Source organism: Natator depressus, chromosome 9 (assembly GCF_965152275.1).
Source record: "Natator depressus isolate rNatDep1 chromosome 9, rNatDep2.hap1, whole genome shotgun sequence".
Lineage (NCBI taxonomy): Eukaryota > Metazoa > Chordata > Testudines > Cheloniidae > Natator > Natator depressus.
The window spans coordinates 88,258,644-88,280,411 of NC_134242.1; the positions used below are offsets into that span (position 1 = coordinate 88,258,644).

A 21,768-nucleotide genomic window follows, 5' to 3' on the forward strand; every position below is an offset into this window, starting at 1 on the left:
TATATTGATAAAACTGCATCCATAGTAAGGGTTGTACCAATGTAACTATTTAGCTAACAAATCATACCCCTAACCTACATCGTTATATATCAATACAAAATCTTTGTATAAACCAGGAAGAAAGGCTAATTGGGATTACAGCTGATGTGCCTGGGGAATACGGCCTCAAGACAGAAGGCTGTCTCATAAGGCTGATTGCTGTATAGGTTTCATTGTATTTAAAGTGGGCGGGGGGGATGGGGCGTGTCTGGACCAGCACTTCTCTGTCTCTGAATAGGGAGCTTTGAGTGTGGGATTCTCCTCTGTTAGGCTGGTTCTTTCTTCTCCCAGCAGAGTTAGCAGTTCCCCTGGGCTGGTTCTTTATAATACCAGATGGAGACTATTGGGGAAGCCCTTAGAATGTTTAGAAGTTGCTGTTTGGGTGATTCTAAGAACCACAGACTTCGCATAACTCAGATTTAGAATCACCCTGACAGCTCCCAAGAGCACTTGCGATCTAGAAAGCCAGGCAGGGGAACCTTTGGAAATATGTTATCCTGCTAGCTGGACTCGACTTGTACTCAGCTATGTTTACATAATTTATAAAATTTAATTAGAAGGATTGATCAGCAAAGTGATTTAAACTTTGCAAAATATACATTGAATAAGTAGGGTTAAAATAGTGTTTGAACATCACAACTGGTTTTCCTGCTGGCAAATGGAATCATTACTTTATATTTACACTCTTTCAGGTACCCTATACATATTTAAACTTATTTTTAAAAAATCTAGTCCATAATCTAAGTATTTATAGGCAGTTTATATACATTTTAATAATCCACAAATTCATTTTACAAACAGCATCTAAAAATACCTGCAGCTTAGTTATAGTTTAATATTTATGAACTGGGATGAGGAAAAATGGTTGTTATAAATGCCCATTTACATAGAAGATTGTGGATACCTGTATTTATTATCATGTGATGAGATCACCTTTTAAACCCTTCACTTTTAAAGTGGATGGTGGCTGTTTAATTTAACAAAAGCAAATAGACTAAATAATAATTTATTTAATACATGTACTAGTAATAAAATAATATTCCTTGTTAGTTTAATTGTCACAGACATTAAGGGCTAGATCTGGTGTAAATCAGTATAAATCCACTGATGGCAAATGAGCTATGCAGATTTACACCAGCTGAGATCCATTGCTATATATCCTAACAGTGAGAGATATGACTTAATTCCAGACCTACAGTGGTTTATATATTCAGCTAAAGCGAGAAATGGCTGACGGAAATAAAAAAGAGCTGAATATTACATTGTCAGAGAGAAAATCAAGCTTTGACAGCATGTGGTGGTGGGAGGGTGACCAGATGTCCCGATTTTATTGGGACAGTCCCGATATTTGGGGCTTTATATGGGCTCCTATTACCTCTCACCCCCGTCCCGATTTTTCACACTTGCTATCTGGTCACCCTAGGTGGTGGGAGGGGGACTTCGGGAAATGGTTGCTGTTCCCAGATGGAATTAGTGAATTCTATTGTGTATGTGTGTTTTTAGGGTCATTCAATAGAAGAAAAAGAAATTCCCTCTACGTAACTGTGACTCTCCTCATTGTGTCAGTATTAATTCTTACGGTGGGCCTAGCTGCTACAACAAGAACCCAAAATGTGACTGTTGGAGGTTATTACCCTGGGGTTATTGTAAGTATAGAACTCGTAGGTAGGTCTAGAAAACTTATTGCCTACAAAGTCGTTTGTAATGCTGCAAATGTTATAAAAGGGTGACCCTCTCCTAAATACTAACGTCTGCTCAGCTACTTTATTGCCATTTATTATGTATTATTGTTTTGCACATTCCAACTCATGTCCATGTGAAAATCCCATCCAGTCAAATTGCGGTCTTCTCCAATCTAGGCTTGCGCAATAATGATATGTTGATCTACACAGCTCCAAATCCTCCAGATAAATGTGATTTTTGGCTGACATATGGTTTGTTGTAAAACATTTTTAGTTTGCATAAGTCTGATTCATCCAGTGTGGGGTAAGAGAGAAATGCCAAAAACAGCTGGGAAATCAAGGCCCAAAACATTAGTTCCGCTGAGCTCGTGTGTGTAATCGTGTATAAAGTTACATTCAAAGTTGTTTATAGGGTCACAGCCCCAGACTGGAAAAAACTAGGAACAGTTGAAGAAGGGGAAAGAAATTAGTGCTGGATTTCTTCGTTTTACAAGCTGACAAGGGATTGATCCATGTCAAAACTGTTAGCATGCCAATTTCTATTTTAAAATTAAAATGGGAAAATAAGATCCTATCACAGACCTCTTGAAAATCATTCATAAAGCGTAAACATTTATTTAGTGATGGGAATATGATTTTGGAGCCTAAACACCGTGAAGTTCTCTGGTTGGAAGCCAGAGCTGATTGCTAGAGATTGAAAGTTGTTACCTTTTTCCAGCTGTCTGAACTATATGAGGAGTGTTGTTAATCTCAGTAGAGTTTGTACCTCCAATAAAAAAGTGTCTCCGTCAGCAAAAAAAACAAACCCCTTCACTGTTCCCATTGGCACTCAGATTCTTGAGGGCACTGATTTAATTAACATACTCAGCGTAGCAGGCAGGGCCACCTGACTATTCAGATTGCATCCCTGCCTGTTAGTTTGTTAATCGGCTGGACGGAAATGTGTGGTGACCTCACATACCTTTCTGCACATGAGAACATTGTAATCTATTGCTGCGTTATCCAGTATGTACTTAAAATAGCCAGTGTTTCACAACGCTCTGGAGTTTCTCTTTACTCCTTCAAAGAGACTGCTGGAAGGTATGCACATGCTATGAGATTTCCCAAAGAAGCTAGCTTCTATAGCTCCAGAGGAATGGCTTCGTTTTGATTGTAGCACCCTGGGAAAGTCTTGTTCACACATTTGAATTACAATAGAACATGCCGAAGTACAGATCATTCAATGCCCTTGTTACGGCAGAAGACGAAAACCCTAATCCATTGAGTTAACAATTAGTTTTTTTCTGAAAACAGGCGAGTTTTTGGCTCTGTTTGGATATTTTTTCCATAAGGGACTCATTCGGTCACATTTTATTCTTAGTCCCATTGATTTCCCTGGGAGATCTGTGCAAAGATCAAAGGTAGAATTGTTTCTGTAGGAAGTCATCGTTAAACACAGACATATTAATAATACTTAGCACTTTTCATCCAGTAATCTCAAAGTGCTCTATAGTCTATGAGTAAGTAATACCCATTTTATAGATTGGCAACTGAAGCATAAGGAGGTTAAGTGATTTGTCTTAGGTCATGCAGCAGAACTGTAACAGTTTTGAGTAGGAACCCAGGCGTCCTGAATGCAGTGTCTTGTTTAAAAGAAAGCTCATTTATATGCTATCTCTCACCTACTTAGTTAATTTGTGTGGAGTCCTACGTTTTGTTTGAAGTTTGTAATAATAGATTTTACACTATTCTACAGTGTTGACAGTGTTTCTAATAACTGATTGGCTTAGTACTAATTTCTTTCTTTCCTTTATTTTGTCTGTTCTGTGCAAACAGAGTTTACCAAGGTGGCTGATGAAGAACTGTGTTAAATTGATGTTTGTCTGAATCAAGTGATTACTTCCTTGGGCTTTTGTTCTTCTTGTGGGAATTTCAATAAAAATGTACCCTGGGTTGCTTTTTACTGTTAACATGGGAAACAAAAGGAACTGGGGCCAGATCCTCAGCTGGCATAACTCGGCATCGCTCCATTGACTTCCCTGCCTGTTTACACAAGCTGAGGATCCGGCCTTGGAGATATAGGTAACACAACACACAGTCATGCTGTAGTGTGGGATGCCTAACCTTTGTGACACTGAGGGCTCTGTGGGTTATTTGCTGGGAATGCCTAATTTGTGCATTCACAGGAGGCAGTGTGGCCTGTTGGATAGAGCACTGGACTGGGACTCGGGAAACCTGGGTTCTGTTCCCAGCTCTGCCACTGGCCTGCTTGGTGACCTTGGGCAAGACGCTTCTGCTCTCTGCGCCTCAGCTTCCCCACGTGTAAAGTGGGGATAATGCTACTCCTTTGTAAATCACTTGGAGATCTACTGGTAAAAGTGCTATTATTGACATAACTTCAGATATGAAAAGTAAAGCACAGCCACCCATTATAACTGCGCTTATGTTTATAGGCCCTGGTTCAACGCAGCATTTATGCATGTGCTTAAGCCTCATTGGCTTCAGTGAAACTTCAGTATGTGCCTGAAATTAAGAACATAAGAATGGCCATACTGGGTCAGATTAATGGTCCATCTAGCCCAGTATCCTGTCTTCCGACAGTGGCCAATGCCAGGTGCTTCAGAGAGAATGAACAGAACAGGTAATCATCAAGTGATCCATCCCCAGTCGTCCAGTCCCAGTTTTTGGCAAACAGAGGTTAGGGACACTTCAGAGCATAGTTTTGCATCCCTGCCCATCTTGGCTAATAGCCGTTGATGGTCCCATCCTCCATAAATTATCTAGTTCTTTTTTGAATGCTGTTATAGTCTTGGCCTTCACAACATCCTCTGGCTGTGTGTTGTGTGAAGAAATACTTCCTTTTGTTTGTTTTAAACCTTCTGATTATTAATCTTATTTGGTGACCCCTACTTCCTGTGTTATGAGAGAGAGTAAATAACACTTCCTTATTTACTTTCTCCACACCCGTCATGATTTTATAGACCTCTATCATATCTCCCCTTAGATAACTTAGTCATCTCTTTCCCAAGTTGAAAAGTCCCAGTCTTATTAATCCCTCCTTATATGAAAGCTGTTCCATACCCTCAATAATTTTTGTTGCCCTTTTTTATACCTTTTCCAATTCCAATATATCTTCTTTGAGATGAGGTGACTAGATCTGCACACAATATTCAATATGCGGGCGTACCATTGATTTATATAGAGGAACTATGATTTTCTGTTTTATTATCTATCCCTTTCCTAATGATTCTCAACATTCTGTTCGCTTTTTTGACTGCCGCTGCACATTGAGTGGATGCTTTCAGAGAACTATCCACAGGGACTCCAAGATCTCTTTCTTAAGTAGTAACAGCTAATTTAGACCCCATCATTTTATATGTATAGTTGGAATTATGGTTTCCAATGTGCATTACTTTGCATTTATCAGCATTGAATTTCAGCTGCCATTTTGTTACCCAGTCACTCAGTTTTGTGAGATCCCTTTGTAACTCTTTGCAGTCTGCTTTGGACTTAACTATCCTGAGTAGTTTTATATTATTTGAAAATTTTGCCACCTCACTGTTTACCCCTTTTTCCAGATCATTTCCCAGTACAGACTCCTGGGGGACGCCATTATTTACTTCACTCCACTCTGAAAAATGACCGTTTATTCCTATTCTTTGTTTGCTATCTTTTAACCAGTTACTGATCCATGAGAGAACCTTCCCTCTTATTCCATGACATCTTACTTTGCTTAAGAGCCTTTGGTGAGGGACCTTGTCAAAGGCTTTCTGAAAATTTAAGTACACAGTATCCTTTGGATCCCCCGTGTCCACATGCTTGTTGACCCTCTCAAAGAATTCTAGTGGATTTGTGAGGCATGATTTCCCTTCACAAAAACCATGTTGACTCTTTCCCAACAAATCATGTTCATCTCTGTGTCTGATAAATCTGTTCTTTACTATCGTTTCAACCAATTTGCCTGGAACTGAAGTCAGGCTTACTGGCCTGTAATTGCTGGGACTGCCTCTGGAATCTTTTTAAAAAATTGGCATCACATTAGCTATCATCCAGTCATCTGGTACAGAAGCTGATTTAAATGATAGATTACTGTGGTGGGGCGCCTGCCCCACACAGGCAGGAGAAGGGTTAAGGCAGCTTTGGAGAGGCTGCACAGAACCCAGCCAGTCAGGAAAGGGCTCACTGGGAGAGCCAATCAAGAGAAGGCTTGCTGGAGCAGACTATATATAAAGGGCTGCTCAACAGAGCAAAGGCAGTCTCTCCCTGGAGGGCAAGGGGAAGAACTGTCTGCAGAGGAGCACTGGAGATACTGCAGTGCTGGGTAGGGTAGCGGAGAAGTAGGGACGCTCTTGGCTGACCATGGCCAGACTGAAGCAAGGGCAGGGAAGGTGGTAGGGCAATAGGGGAAGTGGCCTAGGGAAAGTAGGCAGAGGGAATAGGAGGAGGGGCAGTAAGTGGCTGCCAGCATAGAGTCCCTGGGCCGGGTGGGATTGGGTCCCCCCCCTTTTTTTCCTACTTGCCAATGAGGAGAGTGGCCTAAATCCAGACTTCAGTTTGCCCCTGAAGCCAGGGGCTAGACTAGAAACTGCAGTTGGCTGCTGAGGCAAATAGAGGGACTGAGGACGGCCTGTCCCCTGAAACGGGGGAGGCAGCGGGCTGGGGCACAGCCAGAGGGGTGTGTCCCAAAGAGGATGCCGCGGTCCAGGAGCAACGCAAGTCCAGGAAGTGGTAGAGGAAGTGGAAGTAAAGGCGAGTGAGACACCTCTAGTAAAAGGCACCCTGGTGGTCCAAGAGAGCTAATTCCCAGCACGACCAGCAGGAGGCTCCGTGGTGGTGTGTCTCCACTGTTACAGTTACATACTACAATTAGTGTTTGAAAATGGATTAGAATTTGGGAGGAGAGTCTGAGGCCGCGTCTACACTACAAACTCTGGTTGCTGCAGTTAGGATATTGCACATGCATGCGCACGCTTGGCTCCTTGAGTGGACACTGTGCATACTCACCAGGAGTGCTTGTGTGAATGCACAGTGCAGTGCACCGTGGGTAGGCATCCCAGTGTGCAACTTGCTATGATCTGGTTCACTGTCTTTTGGGAAATTTTGGCGATGCATTGTGGGACAGAAACAACTCGCACAGAGGTGACTGGGAACAAGGGGTCATGTTCCCATCGTGCAACTTTCTCCATTCCATAATACCATCCTTATCCCATCATTTTTGCGCCTTTTTTTTAAATCTCACAAACGTGGCACTTCTCACTGTCTGCCATCTCTGACAGACTCATGGAGCCTCCACAGCTCTGCACTACTGTCATCAACAGGACAAACAATCCCCTGATATTTGCAGAGCCACAGGAAGAAGCGGAGCAGTGGGGGACATGATGATTTTGTGGAGGGACAGTTTGCTGTGGGACACAGAAAAAACCAATTCAAGGTTATTGGCGGCATTCACGGAGCAGTTGCAGACAGCTGAGTGTTGCATCTGTGCCCAAGAAACAAGCACTGACTGGTGGGATCGCATCGTAAGGCAGGTTCGGGATGACAAGCTGTGGCTGCAGATCTTTCAGATGCAAAAGGCCACGTTCCTGGATCTGTGTGCTGAGCTCACCCCAGCCCTCCAGCACAGGGACACCAGAATGACAGCTGCACTGACAGTTAAGAAGTGAGTGACAGTAACTCAGCGAAAGCTGGCAGTGCTGGATTGCTACTAGTCAGTGGGAAATTGTTTTGGAGTTGGTAAATCCACAATGGGGGCTGTTGCCAGGTAAGTATGGGGGGCCATTAAAGTGCAGGACATAGTGGATGGATTTGCAGCAATGGGGTTCCCGAACTGCGGCGAGGCAATAGGGATATGCTTGCCGTCTGTTTTAGCACCAGCCCACTTTGCCACAGAGTACATCAACAGGAAGGGCTACTTTTCTGTGGCTATGCAAGGGTTGGTGGGTCATCGGTAAGGCTACGAGTTAGTCACGGAGGTCACGGAAGTCACAGAATCTTGAGCACGCGGGTGGCGGGGGAGCCCCACAGCTCCCAGCAGCTGCAGGCGGCAGGGGAAACCCCCACAGCTCCCGGCAGCAGTGGTACCCCGCCACCCCCAGCAGCTGCATGCGACTCCTAGCCCCTGTGCAGCTGCCCTGCTTCAGGTGGTGTGGGGACCTGCAGATCCCCATTTTGTTGGGTATATTTTTAGTAAAAGCCACAGACAGGTCACGGCTTCCGGGAATTTTTCTTTTTTGCTTGTGACAAAATCTTAGCCTTCAACATCAGGGATACTTCACCAACATCAGTGTGGGCTGGTCAGGGAAGACACTCGCATCTTTAAGAGCACAGGGCTGTTCAGAAAGCTGTGAGCAGGGACATTCTTTCCTGACCAGCAGATTACCATTGGGGATGTTGAAGTGCCAATAGTGATCCTGAGGAACCCAGCCTACCCCTTGCTCTCCTGGCACATGAAGCCGTACACCAGCCACCTCACAGCACCAAAGAAAGATTCGCCTACCAGCTCAGCAGGTGCAGAATGACAGTTGAATGTATGTTTGGTAGATTGAAGGGGTGCTGGCGTTGTTTACTCACTGGATTGGATCTCAATAAAAAAGCTATCCCAATGGTTATAGCTTCATGTTGTATCCTGCCCACTATCTATTAGGCAAAGGGGTAAAAGTTACTGCCAGGGTGGAGGGCCGAGGTGGAGCAGCTGAGTTCACACAGCCAGACTAAGTTCGCATGGCCAGACTGAGTTTGCACAGCCAGACACCAGGGCTATTAGAGCTCAATGCGGAGCTATGCAGCTGAGGAGGCCTTGAAAGAGCTTTTTGACAGTCAGCTGCAGTAATGTGTTGCGGTGAACTGTGCTCTGTCTGGCCCTGCAGTTCTGGGGGCTGTTAGGAATTGTGTGGTGCTTGGTGTACATTTATGACTATAACCCTGTCTGGTAATGCACCTATTAATTTTGCAGTGCTTATTGTATATTCATAATTATTACTCGGTGTTTGTCACTGATCCTGCGAGTTCTGGTGCCCTGTACAATAACAAGTAGTGGGCGCTTTCAGTAGCACTTGGCATTCTGCAGCATATATTGTGAAGTAATAAAAATGAATTATTTACCAAAAAATAAATTTTATTGCATATCAAAACCAGTGCAAAATTCCAACGTGCAATTAAAAAGCAAATACAATAAAAACTTGTGAATTAAATTAACGAAACTTCACAAGAGGAACGAACACTCCTGTCCAATTCAGTTCATATTGGCTACACATATAGCAATCGTAGCTCTCACAGGTCAGTGTATGTGAAACAGCCCATGATGCCATGTGAAATGTTGGGGGGTGGATGTGTAGGTAGATGCTCAAATCGAGTTCTCCAACGACTGCAAAGGGAGGTGAGCCCTTGATTGTTGGACCTGTAGGTTATCAAGACTGCAGCATCTGTGTTTGCTGCCGGAGAAGCCCCATTATATCCTGGTGCATCTCCCTCTGTGTCTTCTGGGGCTTTCTCCTGTTTGCTCTTTCCCTGTCCATTCTCTCTACAATCTTCACCCTCCAGGCCCTCTGCTCCTGGTCTGATGCAGCCCTGGCTTGCAGGCTCTCACTAAACGTATCCTCCCATGTCCTCTTCTTTCTTCTCCTTATCATGGTCAGGTGTCTGAAGGGGGGACCCCTTGTTGGAATTTTTAATAATGGAAATATTAATATGGGAGATAAATTCCTTTCTTAAGTCCAAAGGCCAAATGGTTATTTTATACAATTGCTCTACCCCCAACACAGTAACAAAGTATTTATAAGCATATGATCAGTATGCTTACAAATCAGCCAGACCCAGGGAAAACCGTCTCATTCTGGCAGGCTCCAGCATGATCAGGTAGGGTCTGACAAAGAACCCTCAAATTCATAACTCTTTTTGCAAACGTATGATGTCACGGCCAGTTACTGATTTCAGCTAAAAAAAACACTTTGAGACAGCTCACCCTTATGTTCAGTCTTATTCTAGATAAGATTCACAACACCCTTTTTCCCTGAGGCCTTTTCTCCTGATTGCTTCTTGCTGACCAGCAGTTCTTCCATTGCTTCTGGGTTCACATAGGCCCTAATTTTTGAGATAATATTGGCATGTGTGGCAAGAAGGTCCATGCTGGCTCCTTCTAAGACGGATTCCGTCTGTTGTATTTAAAACTATCTGCAGTTGCCCCCTAAGTTCCCTGTAAGCTGCATGGCTGTGCAGGCGCTCAAGAAACCCACCCAGGGACCTGCCCCAGCCGGGGGAGGGATGTCCCTGCTGCCGGATCCCAACCTGCTGGGGAATGAGGCACCCCTCCCCCAACCCCAACTCTGCTGCAGTGCGGCCAGGGCTGGCCCCAAGCATGGCCGGAGTGGCCCAGACCCAGCCGTGGACAGGTCGTCCAGACCTGCTGCAGTGGTGTTGCCTCAGCCACAACCAGACTGGCCGGGCTCCCGCCGCGGCCGGGGAGCCCTCCCCCAGCCCAGACTTTCTGGGGCTGGGGTAGGGGTGCCTATCCTGCAGCCCCAACCCCAGAGCTGCCATGGCGGGGAGAGACCAGCCCAGGTGCTGCTGCTGTGGGGAGAAAGAGCTGGGGGGAGTCCTCTCTCCCCGCCGTAGCCCCTGAGCACCGTCCTGCACCCCAAACCCCTCATCCCCGGCCCCATCCCAGAGCCCTCACCCCCTGCACCCCAGTCCTCTGCTCCAGCCCTGAGCCCCTCATCCCCGGCCCCATCCCAGAGCCCGCATCCCCAGCTGGAGCCCTTACACCCCTTCACCCCAACCCTCTACTCCAGCCCTGAGCCCCTCATTCCCGGCCCCACCCCACCCCACCCCACCAGCCAGAGCCCTCACACCCCTGCATCCCAACCCTCTACTCCAGCCCTGAGCCCCTCATCCTGGGCCTCACCTCCAGGCCTGCACCCCCAACCAGAGCCCTCACACCCCTTCACCCCCCGCAAAAAGTTGCATGTCTGTAAAAAGTTATATGACCAATTCTGAAAAACAAAACCAAACAATAAAAAAATACCTGGCGCTTGCAGTTGTTTCTTGCTACTCTAATAAAATACGAATTATTTGTGCTAAGAGAAGTTAAATCATGGCAGGTGGATAAGATAGGAGCACAAACTGAGAGCAAATCTCTAATCTATCATACTCATTATTGCTACTGTAGCACCTTATCTGACCCCCATCACTACAGTGTCTGAACACCTTACAATCTTTTAATGTATTTATCCTCACAACACCCCTGTGAGGCAGGGAACTATTTTACAGATGGAGAACTGAGGCACGGGGAGGTTAAGTGAAATGCCCAAGGTCACAGGGAAGATCTGTGGCGGAGCAAGGAATGGAATCCAGATCTCCTGTGTCCCAGGCGAGTGCCTTAAGTCCTGGACTATCCTTCCTGTAATGCATTTTAGTGAGCAGGCTTCCGAATTTCCTTTTCAAAACCATCCTCCCACTGATCAGGTGGTTACATTTCAGATACCCCCGCCCCAGAAGAAAACCATCAAAATGGGAAATCACAGAAATTATTACTTGACACTTTATTCTTTTCGTGCCATTAGTTATTCATAAAATGCATAAATCAACATCAAGATATCTGGGGTTAATTTTATTGTTTAGCAAAACTAGCTAAGTAGTTGCCTTTTTACATGATCCATTATGCCTCCTAGGGACCCTGCCTGTTTTGGCCAATGTACCTTGTGCATGACATTGCTCTGGATAGCAGATTCTTATGATGACATTTTGGGGATAAGACTTTTTGTTGGTGTGTTTTTTCTTCTTGTACCTTAAGTTTGAGTTAACGTGTGAGCGGAGAATTGGAGTGAAAGATATTTAAGGGAGTATTTGGTGGGTGTAGGCAAGATTGCCATCCCCATGTGTTCAGAAATCATGAGCCAGGCCCAAAAAATTACAAGCTCGGCTTAAAAACAATGAGATTTTTAAAAAAAAAAGTGATAAATTTATCTTTGGGTTTTAGAGACTTCAGATTTCATAATTGCAAGCTTTTCTCCACAACTGAGGGCTAGAAACCTTCTTGTTTGGTTTAAGGCAAGCTGAAATTCTCGTGTAATCACACGAGTCCAGGAGCTGGGAGTTTAAAAAGAAAAAGCATCACCAAATATCATGAGACTTGATCTGTAAGACAGCTGGGTTTGGAAGTGTGACTGTTTTTGTGGAGGCCACACAATGCTTACTGAGATGTCTTCATATTACATCCAAATGTAAGTGTAAAAGGCCATTCGGGGAAGCTATGTACTCTTTTGATGTGACAGCAGATTCCAATGCCACCCTAAATGCCATCTCTTTCTTACAGTACTAACACAGCTTTGGTTGTTTTGTTCTTTCCCGCACTGAATGTAGCCACCAGTGTATAACATGACAACTCAGGCTCACTGTGTTGTCTTTCCCTTTGGTGATGAATGAAGTCTGGTAAATACCAATAACGTATTTTTCTGTCTACCCCTGCTTTACTGGGTGGACAGGCCCATAGACACTGTTACTGCTGCACGTGCACAAGTTTCATTCATACTTTTCCGTTTCAGTTATTATTGCATTTCACCTTTTGGTCTGTGGCTATTCTCTACAGCCAAGGGCACATTTCTCTTTAAATGTATGTCAGATTAACTGTGTACAGGCACATGCAAGTTTTCTTAAATATCTGCTCTAGATACCTGCTAAACCACCTTGCCCTGCTGCTTAAACGCTGTCGGGTGAAAAGTGCTATCTGTAGCTTTGTTGCTGATAGTGCTGTAGATTCCTATGTTGAAATAATTTTAAAAGGTGTAATTTGATATTTGTGAGTTTTGCTGTTTGCCTCCTTTTTGCTCGGTTTGGACAATGAAAATAGACCAGTCAGTTTCATTTTCTGGTTCTTTTGCATTACACAATAATACTGAAGTATTTGGGTTGCAAACAAAGTATGGAAGGACTTAAATCCAAACATCTGTTTTCATTCACTTTGAGTTGGCTAAATTTCATGGACATTTCGATTAATATAGGTTGTAGAAAACAAATTTTCCTTTTCCAGAACCTAAATGTGGATCACAAGCTACTTGTCTCTGTTCCTTGAATCATTCTAATGTGGTCATTCAGGGACACTCTTCCCTGTTTTATTTCTTGGGTAGCTGCTACCAGCATCTAGACCAAAATCCTCAAAACCTACAGCAGCTGATCAATTGGGTTTTCAGATTTAATAAGAGGATCAATAGCATTCAATCATTAGGTTAATAAACAGACTATATAAAACAGGCACAGCAGGGTCTGTTGTACTGAGACATTATGCTGACTAAGGGCAGTGAGATTATTTTCTACTAGTTTGCTTTAGGATTATTGTTAATTGTCCTCAAAAGCATCTTGTGACACCCCTTTAAATGAGGCAGGAATGGAAGAAGTTAAATGAGTGCTAGTATGAATGTCAGTGCAATAAATACAAAAATTTACTTCTAATGACTAACAATCTCATTGTTTAATTTAAGATTTTGGTGATCCTTGGCACAGTCACTTAGGCCCAGGTCTTGCAAACATTTATTGCATAGTCCTGTTGATTTCCATGGGTCTGCTCCACATACATAAAGTTACTTGCGTGCGTAAATGTTTGCTGGAGGGGGCGTGCATGGGCCAACTTTTTTCCAAGAAGACCAGCAATACAAATCCTCATCTTGCATCCGTTTTCCAATGTTTTTTTTATTTTTAATTTTTTATTTTTAGTTTTTATATTTTTCACAATGTTTCTATATTATTTTTTATTTTTATATGCTTGAGGTAATTTTTATTGCCATGTAAATTGTGTACTCAGCAATTTCAGGTAGGAAGAATTAGAGGCATCACACCACGAACATGATTCCAGCATTTATTGTCTTCAGCTGCATGAGATTTTAAATTTGGGCCTCTTGTAAAAAGAGGAAAGGTTAAATGTTTGAAATACATTTTTTTGTTGCTTCTGGGTCTAACCCTACTCTGTGTGTATGCTAACTATGGTGGGTATCTTCCATATGTAAACATTTGCAATATGTTGCTTTTCAGCTTGGTTTTGGGTCATTTCTTGGAATAATTGGATCAAACTTGATAGAAAACAAAAGACAAATGGTAAGTTCAGTATCTGTGTAGCTAATTTATTTTAAAAATTACCAAAACAATAGTAATAAACCTTCTTTTTAAAGTGCTAGAATGTGTTTGCCTAGCACTAAAGTCACACCTTTGTCAGCCTTACATTTTTGTAGACTTGTTGAGCAGTAACGAATGAACTTCCATGTCTTTGTCTCATTTGTAGTTAAGTTTAAAGGGCCAGCTATTCCGCTGCTGTAATTCACTGTAGCTCCATTAAGGTCATTAGAGCTGCCCTGACCTTACCAGCTGAGGATCTGGCCCAAAAACCCTGAATAAAAAGAGTCAGCACAATAGTATTACTGATAACCCGAAAATACTCTTTAAGTCTGGAACCCACAGTCCTTCCTTAGGCAAAACTTCTGCTTTGCTGGTGCCTTACATATGACTCTCCTGTTACATGGATTAACAGGGTGGCTTGTCCATGGACTGGAGAGCCTGGGCCTAAGTCTTTACAGAATGAGCCAGGTGAGTGGAATCAGGTGATTCCAGTATAAAAGGATCAGGAAGTTGCGGCGAAGGGGGAGAAGCTTAGGAAACTGCAGCTACGTCTTTAGACACTTAAGGGCGTAGTCGAAGGCTCCTGCAGGGCCCTGAGTCACCAAGTGGAAGACATCAGCTGCGAAAGCCTGTGGAGAAGGGCAAACTCCAGGCAGGAGGTACTGGGAAGCAGACAGACCAACCGACCCTCAGGGAGGAAGGGCTGTGCCCAGCTGAAACTGGGATGAAGCCTGTGAGAGTTTGAGTTCTGTTTTCAAAGACTTTGTGTTATTTTGGACAACCGGGAGAGAGAGACTGAACTAAGGGTAGGGCCTGGAGGGCCACTGTACACCTAGAGACTAAATAAATGGGACCCCTTGAGGGGATTCTTTGAATTACCCGGGGACTGAAGAAAGAGGAGAAAGGGCAGGGCACTGCAGACTGACCTCTGGCCACAAGGGGCAGCTCAGGAGGCAGCCAACCCTGTTACAGGACGCCAGAATATTAGCCTTCTTTTCAACTGAATCACATTGTTGACTCATATTTAACCCCCCCCATCCTTTTCAGCACTATTACTGCCTAGCCAGTTATTCCCCATTTTGTAGCTGTACGTTTGTTTGTTTTTCCTTCCCAAATAAAATACTGCACACTTGTCCTTATTGAATTTCATCTTGTTGATTTCAAACCAGTTCTTTAATTTGTCAAGGTCATTTTGAATTCTCATCCTGTTCTCCAAAGTGATTGCAACCCCTCCCAGCTTGGTGTCACCCGCAGATTTTATAAGTGTACTTTCCACTCCATTATCCAAGTCCTTAATGAAAATATTGAATAGTACAAGACCCAGGACTTGATCGCTGCAGGAGCCCACTTGATACACCCTCCCAGTTTGGTAGTAAACCATTGATAACTATTCTTTGAGTATGGTCTTTCAAACACTTGTGCACTCACCTTATACTAATTTCGTCTAATACCCATTTCCCTAGTTTGCCTATGAGAATGTCAAGTGGAACTGTGTCAAAAGCTTTAGTAAAATCAAGCTATAGGATGTCTGCAGTTATCCCTCTATCCACTAGGCCAGTAACCCAGTCAACGAAGAAAATTAGGTTGGTTTGTAATGATTAGTTCTTGACAAATCCATGTTGGTTATTACTGATAACCCTCTTATCCTCTAGGTGCTTACACATTGATTTTATAATAATTTGTTCCAGCATCTTTCCAGTTAGGCTGACTGGTCTGTAATTTCCTGTGTCCTGTTTGTTCCCCTTTTTAAAGATAGGTATGACTTGCCCTTCTCTGGGACCTCATCCATCCTCCATGAGTTCGCAAAGATAATCACTAACGGTTCTGAGATTGCTTCAGCTAGTTCCTTATGTACCCTAGGGTGAATTTCATCAGGTCCTGCCAACTTGAATGCATCTAACTTATCTAAATATTTTTAACCTGTTCTTTCCCTACTTTGACTTGTATTCCTTCCCCTCTGTTGTTAATATTAATTGTGCTATGTATTTGGTCACAATTTACCTTTTTAGTGAAGACTGAAACAAAATAAGCATTAAACACCTCAGCCTCCATGATGTCATCAGTTATTAGCGGTCTTTCCCTGCTAACTAGAGGACCTACACTTTCCTTGTCTTCCTTTTTATCTGAATGTATTTATAGAATGTCGTCTTAGTCCCTTCTATGTCCCTTGCTGGGTGCAACTCATTTTGTGCCTTAGCTGTTTAGATTTGCATGAGGAGTGATTATGCATGAGAAAACGTAGAGAAGTTTGTCATGAATGTTCCACGCTTGCCATGCTCAGAACTTGAAACACTGTTGTTTCTTCTGTTGTTAGCAGTGTGCATGCAGCTTATCTGAGGAATGTTTGGGAAATGACCACTCCTTTCACTGAATAACTCCAATCTGCCGTACTGAACTTCTTGAAATTAAAAAAAAAAAAAAGTAAGCTAAGTTGAAGCATGGAAGACATGAGCCCAACAGGAGCTGTTCTGAGAAAGTTTAAGTTTTGAGCAACTGAAAAGGTGTCAGAGGTCAGGATGGAACTTGGAACAGAACTGTATTTACGTGGGAACTACCTGAGCCCATAACTGTACCTACCTACACGTTAACTCCCTGCCATCTTCCTCCTCCCTTAATGTTCAGGAAAGCAGGGTACCAGGGTAATGGCCAAGAGATTTCCCTGTAGCACCTCATATTCCAACATATCAAAGCACTTTATGCACCTCAGGTGACACCTACAAAAAAGGGGGGAAATGAGCTTGTGCCCTACCTTTTTTTTTTTTCTTCCTTCTTGTTTGTCATGTAGGAAAGGCCTGAAATAATTATTTTCACAAAAAGTTACTTCTTGCTTGTAAATTCAGGTCCTATGAAACCTGAAAGACTGCAGTATTTGGAGAAATAGTGAAATGATATCACAAGTGCAATGAGAGGGGAAAGTTGGGCAGGGAAGGGATTTTTAATCAGGCTTTTCAAAATTATGTTTTCCTTTTGCTTATATCCATTTAACTCCAATGCCTGATTAATTCTTTGGAGAAAGGAAGCCTTTGTTAAAGAATGAACATCTTCCCTCTCCCATCCCGTCAGCTGAGGTTTGAGAGATAACAATGTACATCCTTGGAGAACCCAAGCAAGTCCTCCAGCAAAACCAAGGGAAACCAGTGTTGTCAGCCCTGATATTTATAAGGTAAAAAAAACAAGAAAGAAAAATGTAAACAACCCTTTTGGGCTGTCTTTAAGAAGCAAAAATTAGCACATGGGAGCACTCTGGCCCAATCCAGGAAAATATTTAAGCACAGGCTTAACTTTAAGCATGTGCACTGTCCCCTTAAACTCAGTGGAACTACTCAAGTGCTTAAAGTTAAGTGCATGTTTGAGTACTTTGCTGGACTGAGCCAGGGTACTCAGAACGCTGTACGATCAAGCCCCATGTCTTTCCTGTGCTCCTATCATACTGTATTTGAAATCATTTTTAATAAGTCACTTTTCTGAGGGGTGATGCACAATTCTTTTTTGGCCTTACTGTATTTACCAATCAATCTAAAATCAGATTAAATATTTATTTTAAAGCCAAATGATGTGGCATGATTTATACGGGGGGCTAGTGGGAGTGCCAATCCTACAGACAGCCCAAGAGTGATTAAAACCGAAAAACCTTCTGGAAACAATGGTATGTTTTAGAGAGAAAAAAAAAAAAAAGGATGGGTGAAATGTCCATCAGATATTTATAGAGCAGTGTCACTGAGTAATGTAGGTGGTGGAAGTGGGGCGGCAGATTGTAATTGAAACATGATCAACTTCTCAGGCTTCATACGCAAAAGTATTTTAATGCAGTGTATCTGAGGGTGGGGGTCGATCACGCTCTTTATTCCTTATGGCTTTATTTTCAAGCACCTCTCCAACGGGGTAGCATAAAACAAGATTTATTTTTCATCCAGTAACAAAAGGATCCAAACCACAGATATGAGAAGCTGTAAATGACAGGGAAACAAGATACATCAACGTTCCCCTAATATCCGCTAAAATGAGAAGAGAAACTATTAGTTCAGTATCCCAGCTCTGATATAGAGGTTTGTGCCTTGGCTAACATGGACCTTGCCGAACATTCACTTTAAGCCTTTTCGAGGATGCTCTCATGCTCCTGGGGCTGGCGAGCAGGTTCTCACACTTTTTCGTAGCATACTGTAGACCATCTCTTCACAGGAGGACTGTCTCATGCACAACTCCCCTCCCATCCACAATTGTGTCGCAGCCCCGTGGCAATTACGGTAATCGCTTATACTGAAAACTAAGGTGGGGGAAGGCATTTAAAGTATCCTATGCTGTCTTTTTAACGTGATTGAGTGGACGACACAAAGAGGGTTAGCTTTGTGGGAACAGCCAGCTCTTTGCAGACCACAAAAAATTGGTCCTTAGAGCAATTTGGAAGCCACTGCTCTGTAGGAACTATAGCGGTTTGTGAATCCCACTCATTGCTTAGAAGTCTTCCTTCAAACTAAATGCAAAGCTGAACCCAGCCTCTAGGACGTGATCCTCTCCAAAGGATGCTAGTCGGTTTGGCCCATTTCCCCACTCAAGAGTACAAAGGAAGTTACTGCCACCACTCCTGACTTGTAGAGACTGGTTTAGTCATAACTATAATGTGGATCTCTGTGCTGCAAAATTTGTGTCACAGTTATGGGGTTGCTGGTGTCTCTGAGTGTACCCAGGTGATTGGCCTCATGCCCTTATCTGTCTCGGGGAGGAGAATTTCCCACTGTTAGACTGGAATCTGGGTACGACACCCCGCTGGTACCACCCACTTATTGCCATGCAGGCCTGACTAGACACCTGCATTTCTTCCCTTGGGAAACATGATTGACAGCCTTCATAAAACAAGCAGGTTTCTTAGAGAATGGAAAAAAGCATTAAAGAAAAGGATTTCAAAACAGCAAACAGCTGGCATGCATGTTTAGTCACCCAATCTTACACTTCACTACTAGGTACGTTAGATGGGTTCCTTCTTAAACTGGGCTTGCTCTGGTCCTGTAACGCTCATTGCTTTAGGAAGCCCAGGAGTTGTGGGCCCCAGGCTGGTCATTGATTTGATTCCAGAGAGTCAGTGTGTGTCACTGTCTCCTGGACTACGTTTTTCCCTTCAGGGAACACCTTTTCTCAAAGCCCCACCTGCCTTAGCTGTGGATGAATCCAATTATTCTATTGCCCAACGGCTTTTGTTACAGGGCCCAGGTGTGAAGACTTCCCTTAGCTTCAGACTGGTTTTCCCAGTGGCCCAGCCAGAGCATCTAAGGCCATGTGTACACCACAAAATTATGTCGATCTAACTTACATCGGCATCCAGCCGCTGCAATTATTAAATCGCTTGCGTGTGCGCACACTTGGCTCCTTGTGTCAACAGTGTGTGTCCTAACCACAAGGGCTTGTATTGATTGTGTTCTCAGCATGGGGCATAGTGAGATGGCTCCTGAAAGCCAGTAACAGTCGATGTAAGCAACGCAGTGTCTAAACTGACACCACATCGACCTAATTACCTCAACTGTGACTCTACGCCGCATGAGGAGGTGGTGTTAGTATATCGGCAGAGGGAGGCACTTAAGTCGGCAGGAGCCAAATTTAAGTGAAGACACTTCCACAGCGAGGTCGATGCCAGGCAGCTTAGGTCAGCCTAACCCTGCAGTGTAGACCAGGTCTAAGATACTGCTCCAGGGATGATTGCTCCGTTGTTTGGCAGCTAGACGCCTTCAGCCATAATGGCTTGCCATCACAGGTCTCACGTCTGTGTGATTAAACTGTCTGCTCTCTCTGACATTCCAACAAACCGGAGGCCACTCATCCAATTTTAAACAAGACGGCCCTCTCTTTTTGGGTGATTTGTCCCCCATCCAGTACTGAGACAAAACCAAACATGGTTTTGTCCAGGATTGGATGCCTTTTCGAAGAGCGCGCTGCTCCATCCCCCTTAGCGTGATGACCTTGCATGCACTATGTGAGGTCACGCAGGTGGGGTGGGGGTCACGCCGTCTCTGGAAGTACTGGAACGTCTAGTATTCCAGGAATGCGTGAGCGGCCATCCTATGCTCAGAAATCCTGCGCATTTTGGGAGTGCAGATGAATGTTCATTGTCGAGCACCTCCACGTTCATCACAACCAGTAATACAGTTTGGCACGGTTGGCCGCACTGTTCCCTCTAAGCTGTGCGCGTGTCCGCCCGCACACGGATCCTAAGCCCCGCGCGCACGGCAAACCACCACACGCACAAAAATTTGCACAGAAGCACAACAATTTGCGCAGAATAAATTTTTTGTGCACATGGCCTGTCAAAAATTAGAGGGAACATTGGTTGGCCGCCCCTGCAGGAGAAGTCCAGGAATAGGGTTGCTGCTGGCCAGGGCCAATGTGAGTTTGCAAAGCTGGAGAAGCACCTGCCATTGCTGATCCTAGTGCTAGCCAGTGCTGTCCAGCCCTCCATTTTGTGAGTGCTCTGTTCACTGCAGAGTACAGGGATAGTCCCATACATGAAAGTGGCTCACACACCTTAACAAGATGCCTTGCTGCAGTAAGTGCATAACAAATGTTGCAGAGCTAGCTTATAGCAGAGAACCCGACCCTCTGTGTCTGATGTGGTATGAAGGTGTTTGTTTCACTTAGCCCAACCCATGTTTATTGCAATCCACGTTTGTTGCAAGAGCAACACGTTCCCTTGTGATGTGGTCATTCCCCCAGCAGGCTTGTCTGCTGCTTGCAGCTGGCTCATGGTGCTGCAGCACCAGGATATTCAGGCGCTGGCTGAGTAACCACGCCTGCCCTGCATTCTCAGATTACGCCTGCCCTGCATTCTTTATGGGGCTGCCTATAAAATAAGAGAGTGGCTCGAAGTTGGCTCTGTTGCATTTTTTCGAAGCCCTGAGCAGCCTATCAGGGCACGTCTATGCTACAGCAGCAGCCTCGATGCTTCCTACGTCGATGGACGGGGTTTTTCCCGTCAATGTAGTTAATCCATCTCTCCGACTCACGGCAGCTATGTTGACGGAAGAAAAGAATCCTTCCATTGACCTGGCTGCATCTACGCTGGGGGTTAGTTTGACCTAACTATGGCAATATAGATGTATCATTTTTCAGTACCCTAAGCAGTGTAGCGAGGTCGATCTCATGTTCACCTGTAAACTAGGCCTGGTTTGTTACCTGATCAGGACATCGCCCTTGGGGTCTGTCCAAAAAGGTATCTGTGACCCCAGCAAGGACCACACCATGACCTTAGGTTGGCTGGTGATTGCAACTTTGCCGTGGCAGCAGCTAGCGCGTGGGACACGGTTCCTGTCTGTGTTCTGAGAGTGTCTGCTCCTGGCCCTTTGTTCCTGTCAGACACCCCTGGTTTTACAAGGATGGTTCGTATGTTGCATGTTAACATAATATTCACTGAATTGTTTAGGGCCTGGGTGAGGCTTTAAAAATACTGTTTTCTCCATGACCTGCTGCAGTGCATTAGCTTGGTAAAAGCCTCCAGCAGAATTGTTCAACACTGAGGAAAAGCATTTGACCCATTGCCTCTCTTCCCCTTGCTCCCACATATTATAGTGTAGAGTACATATTTGTCACGGCAAATAGAAGGGCTTTCTTCCCTGCATAGACTAGAACTCAGCACAACCTTCATTGTAGAACTGCTAATGGTGCTTCTATAGTCATATCCTGGGTAGCTTCTCCAGTATCAGGATAGAAATTAAATTGCCATGAAGATACCTTCCTGTGTCTGTATGCACAGGAACTGTAGTCAGTTACGCTTGCCAGATAAAAACTTGTAATTGGATCAGGGTACCGATTTTAACTATGATTGTGCAGTGGCCGTGGAACTCCTACCAGAAGAGATGAAACTCTGTAATGTTTACATGGGAGGCTAATAAAATACAACAGTTTACTAACTTAGGACCTGATCCTGCAAACATCTATTACTGCTGTAGTTCCACTGGGAGTCAGAGAGACACTCAGTACATATTTG

At 44.1% G+C, this 21,768-nt stretch overlaps 1 protein-coding gene across 3 annotated transcripts in view; it reads left to right on the plus strand.

Moving 5' to 3' along the window:
* Nucleotides 1-21,768, plus strand: part of TMEM255A (transmembrane protein 255A) — a 54,788-nt gene that overhangs the window by 3,980 nt on the left and 29,040 nt on the right. For 2 of the 3 annotated variants that reach the window (XM_074962553.1, XM_074962552.1), the window contains exons 2-3: nucleotides 1,543-1,685; nucleotides 13,719-13,781. In XM_074962553.1, coding sequence (XP_074818654.1) covers nucleotides 1,543-1,685; nucleotides 13,719-13,781 — 206 coding nt within the window. The remainder of the gene's footprint in view (nucleotides 1-1,542; nucleotides 1,686-13,718; nucleotides 13,782-21,768) is intronic. The other variant, XM_074962554.1, reaches the window with a different exon arrangement.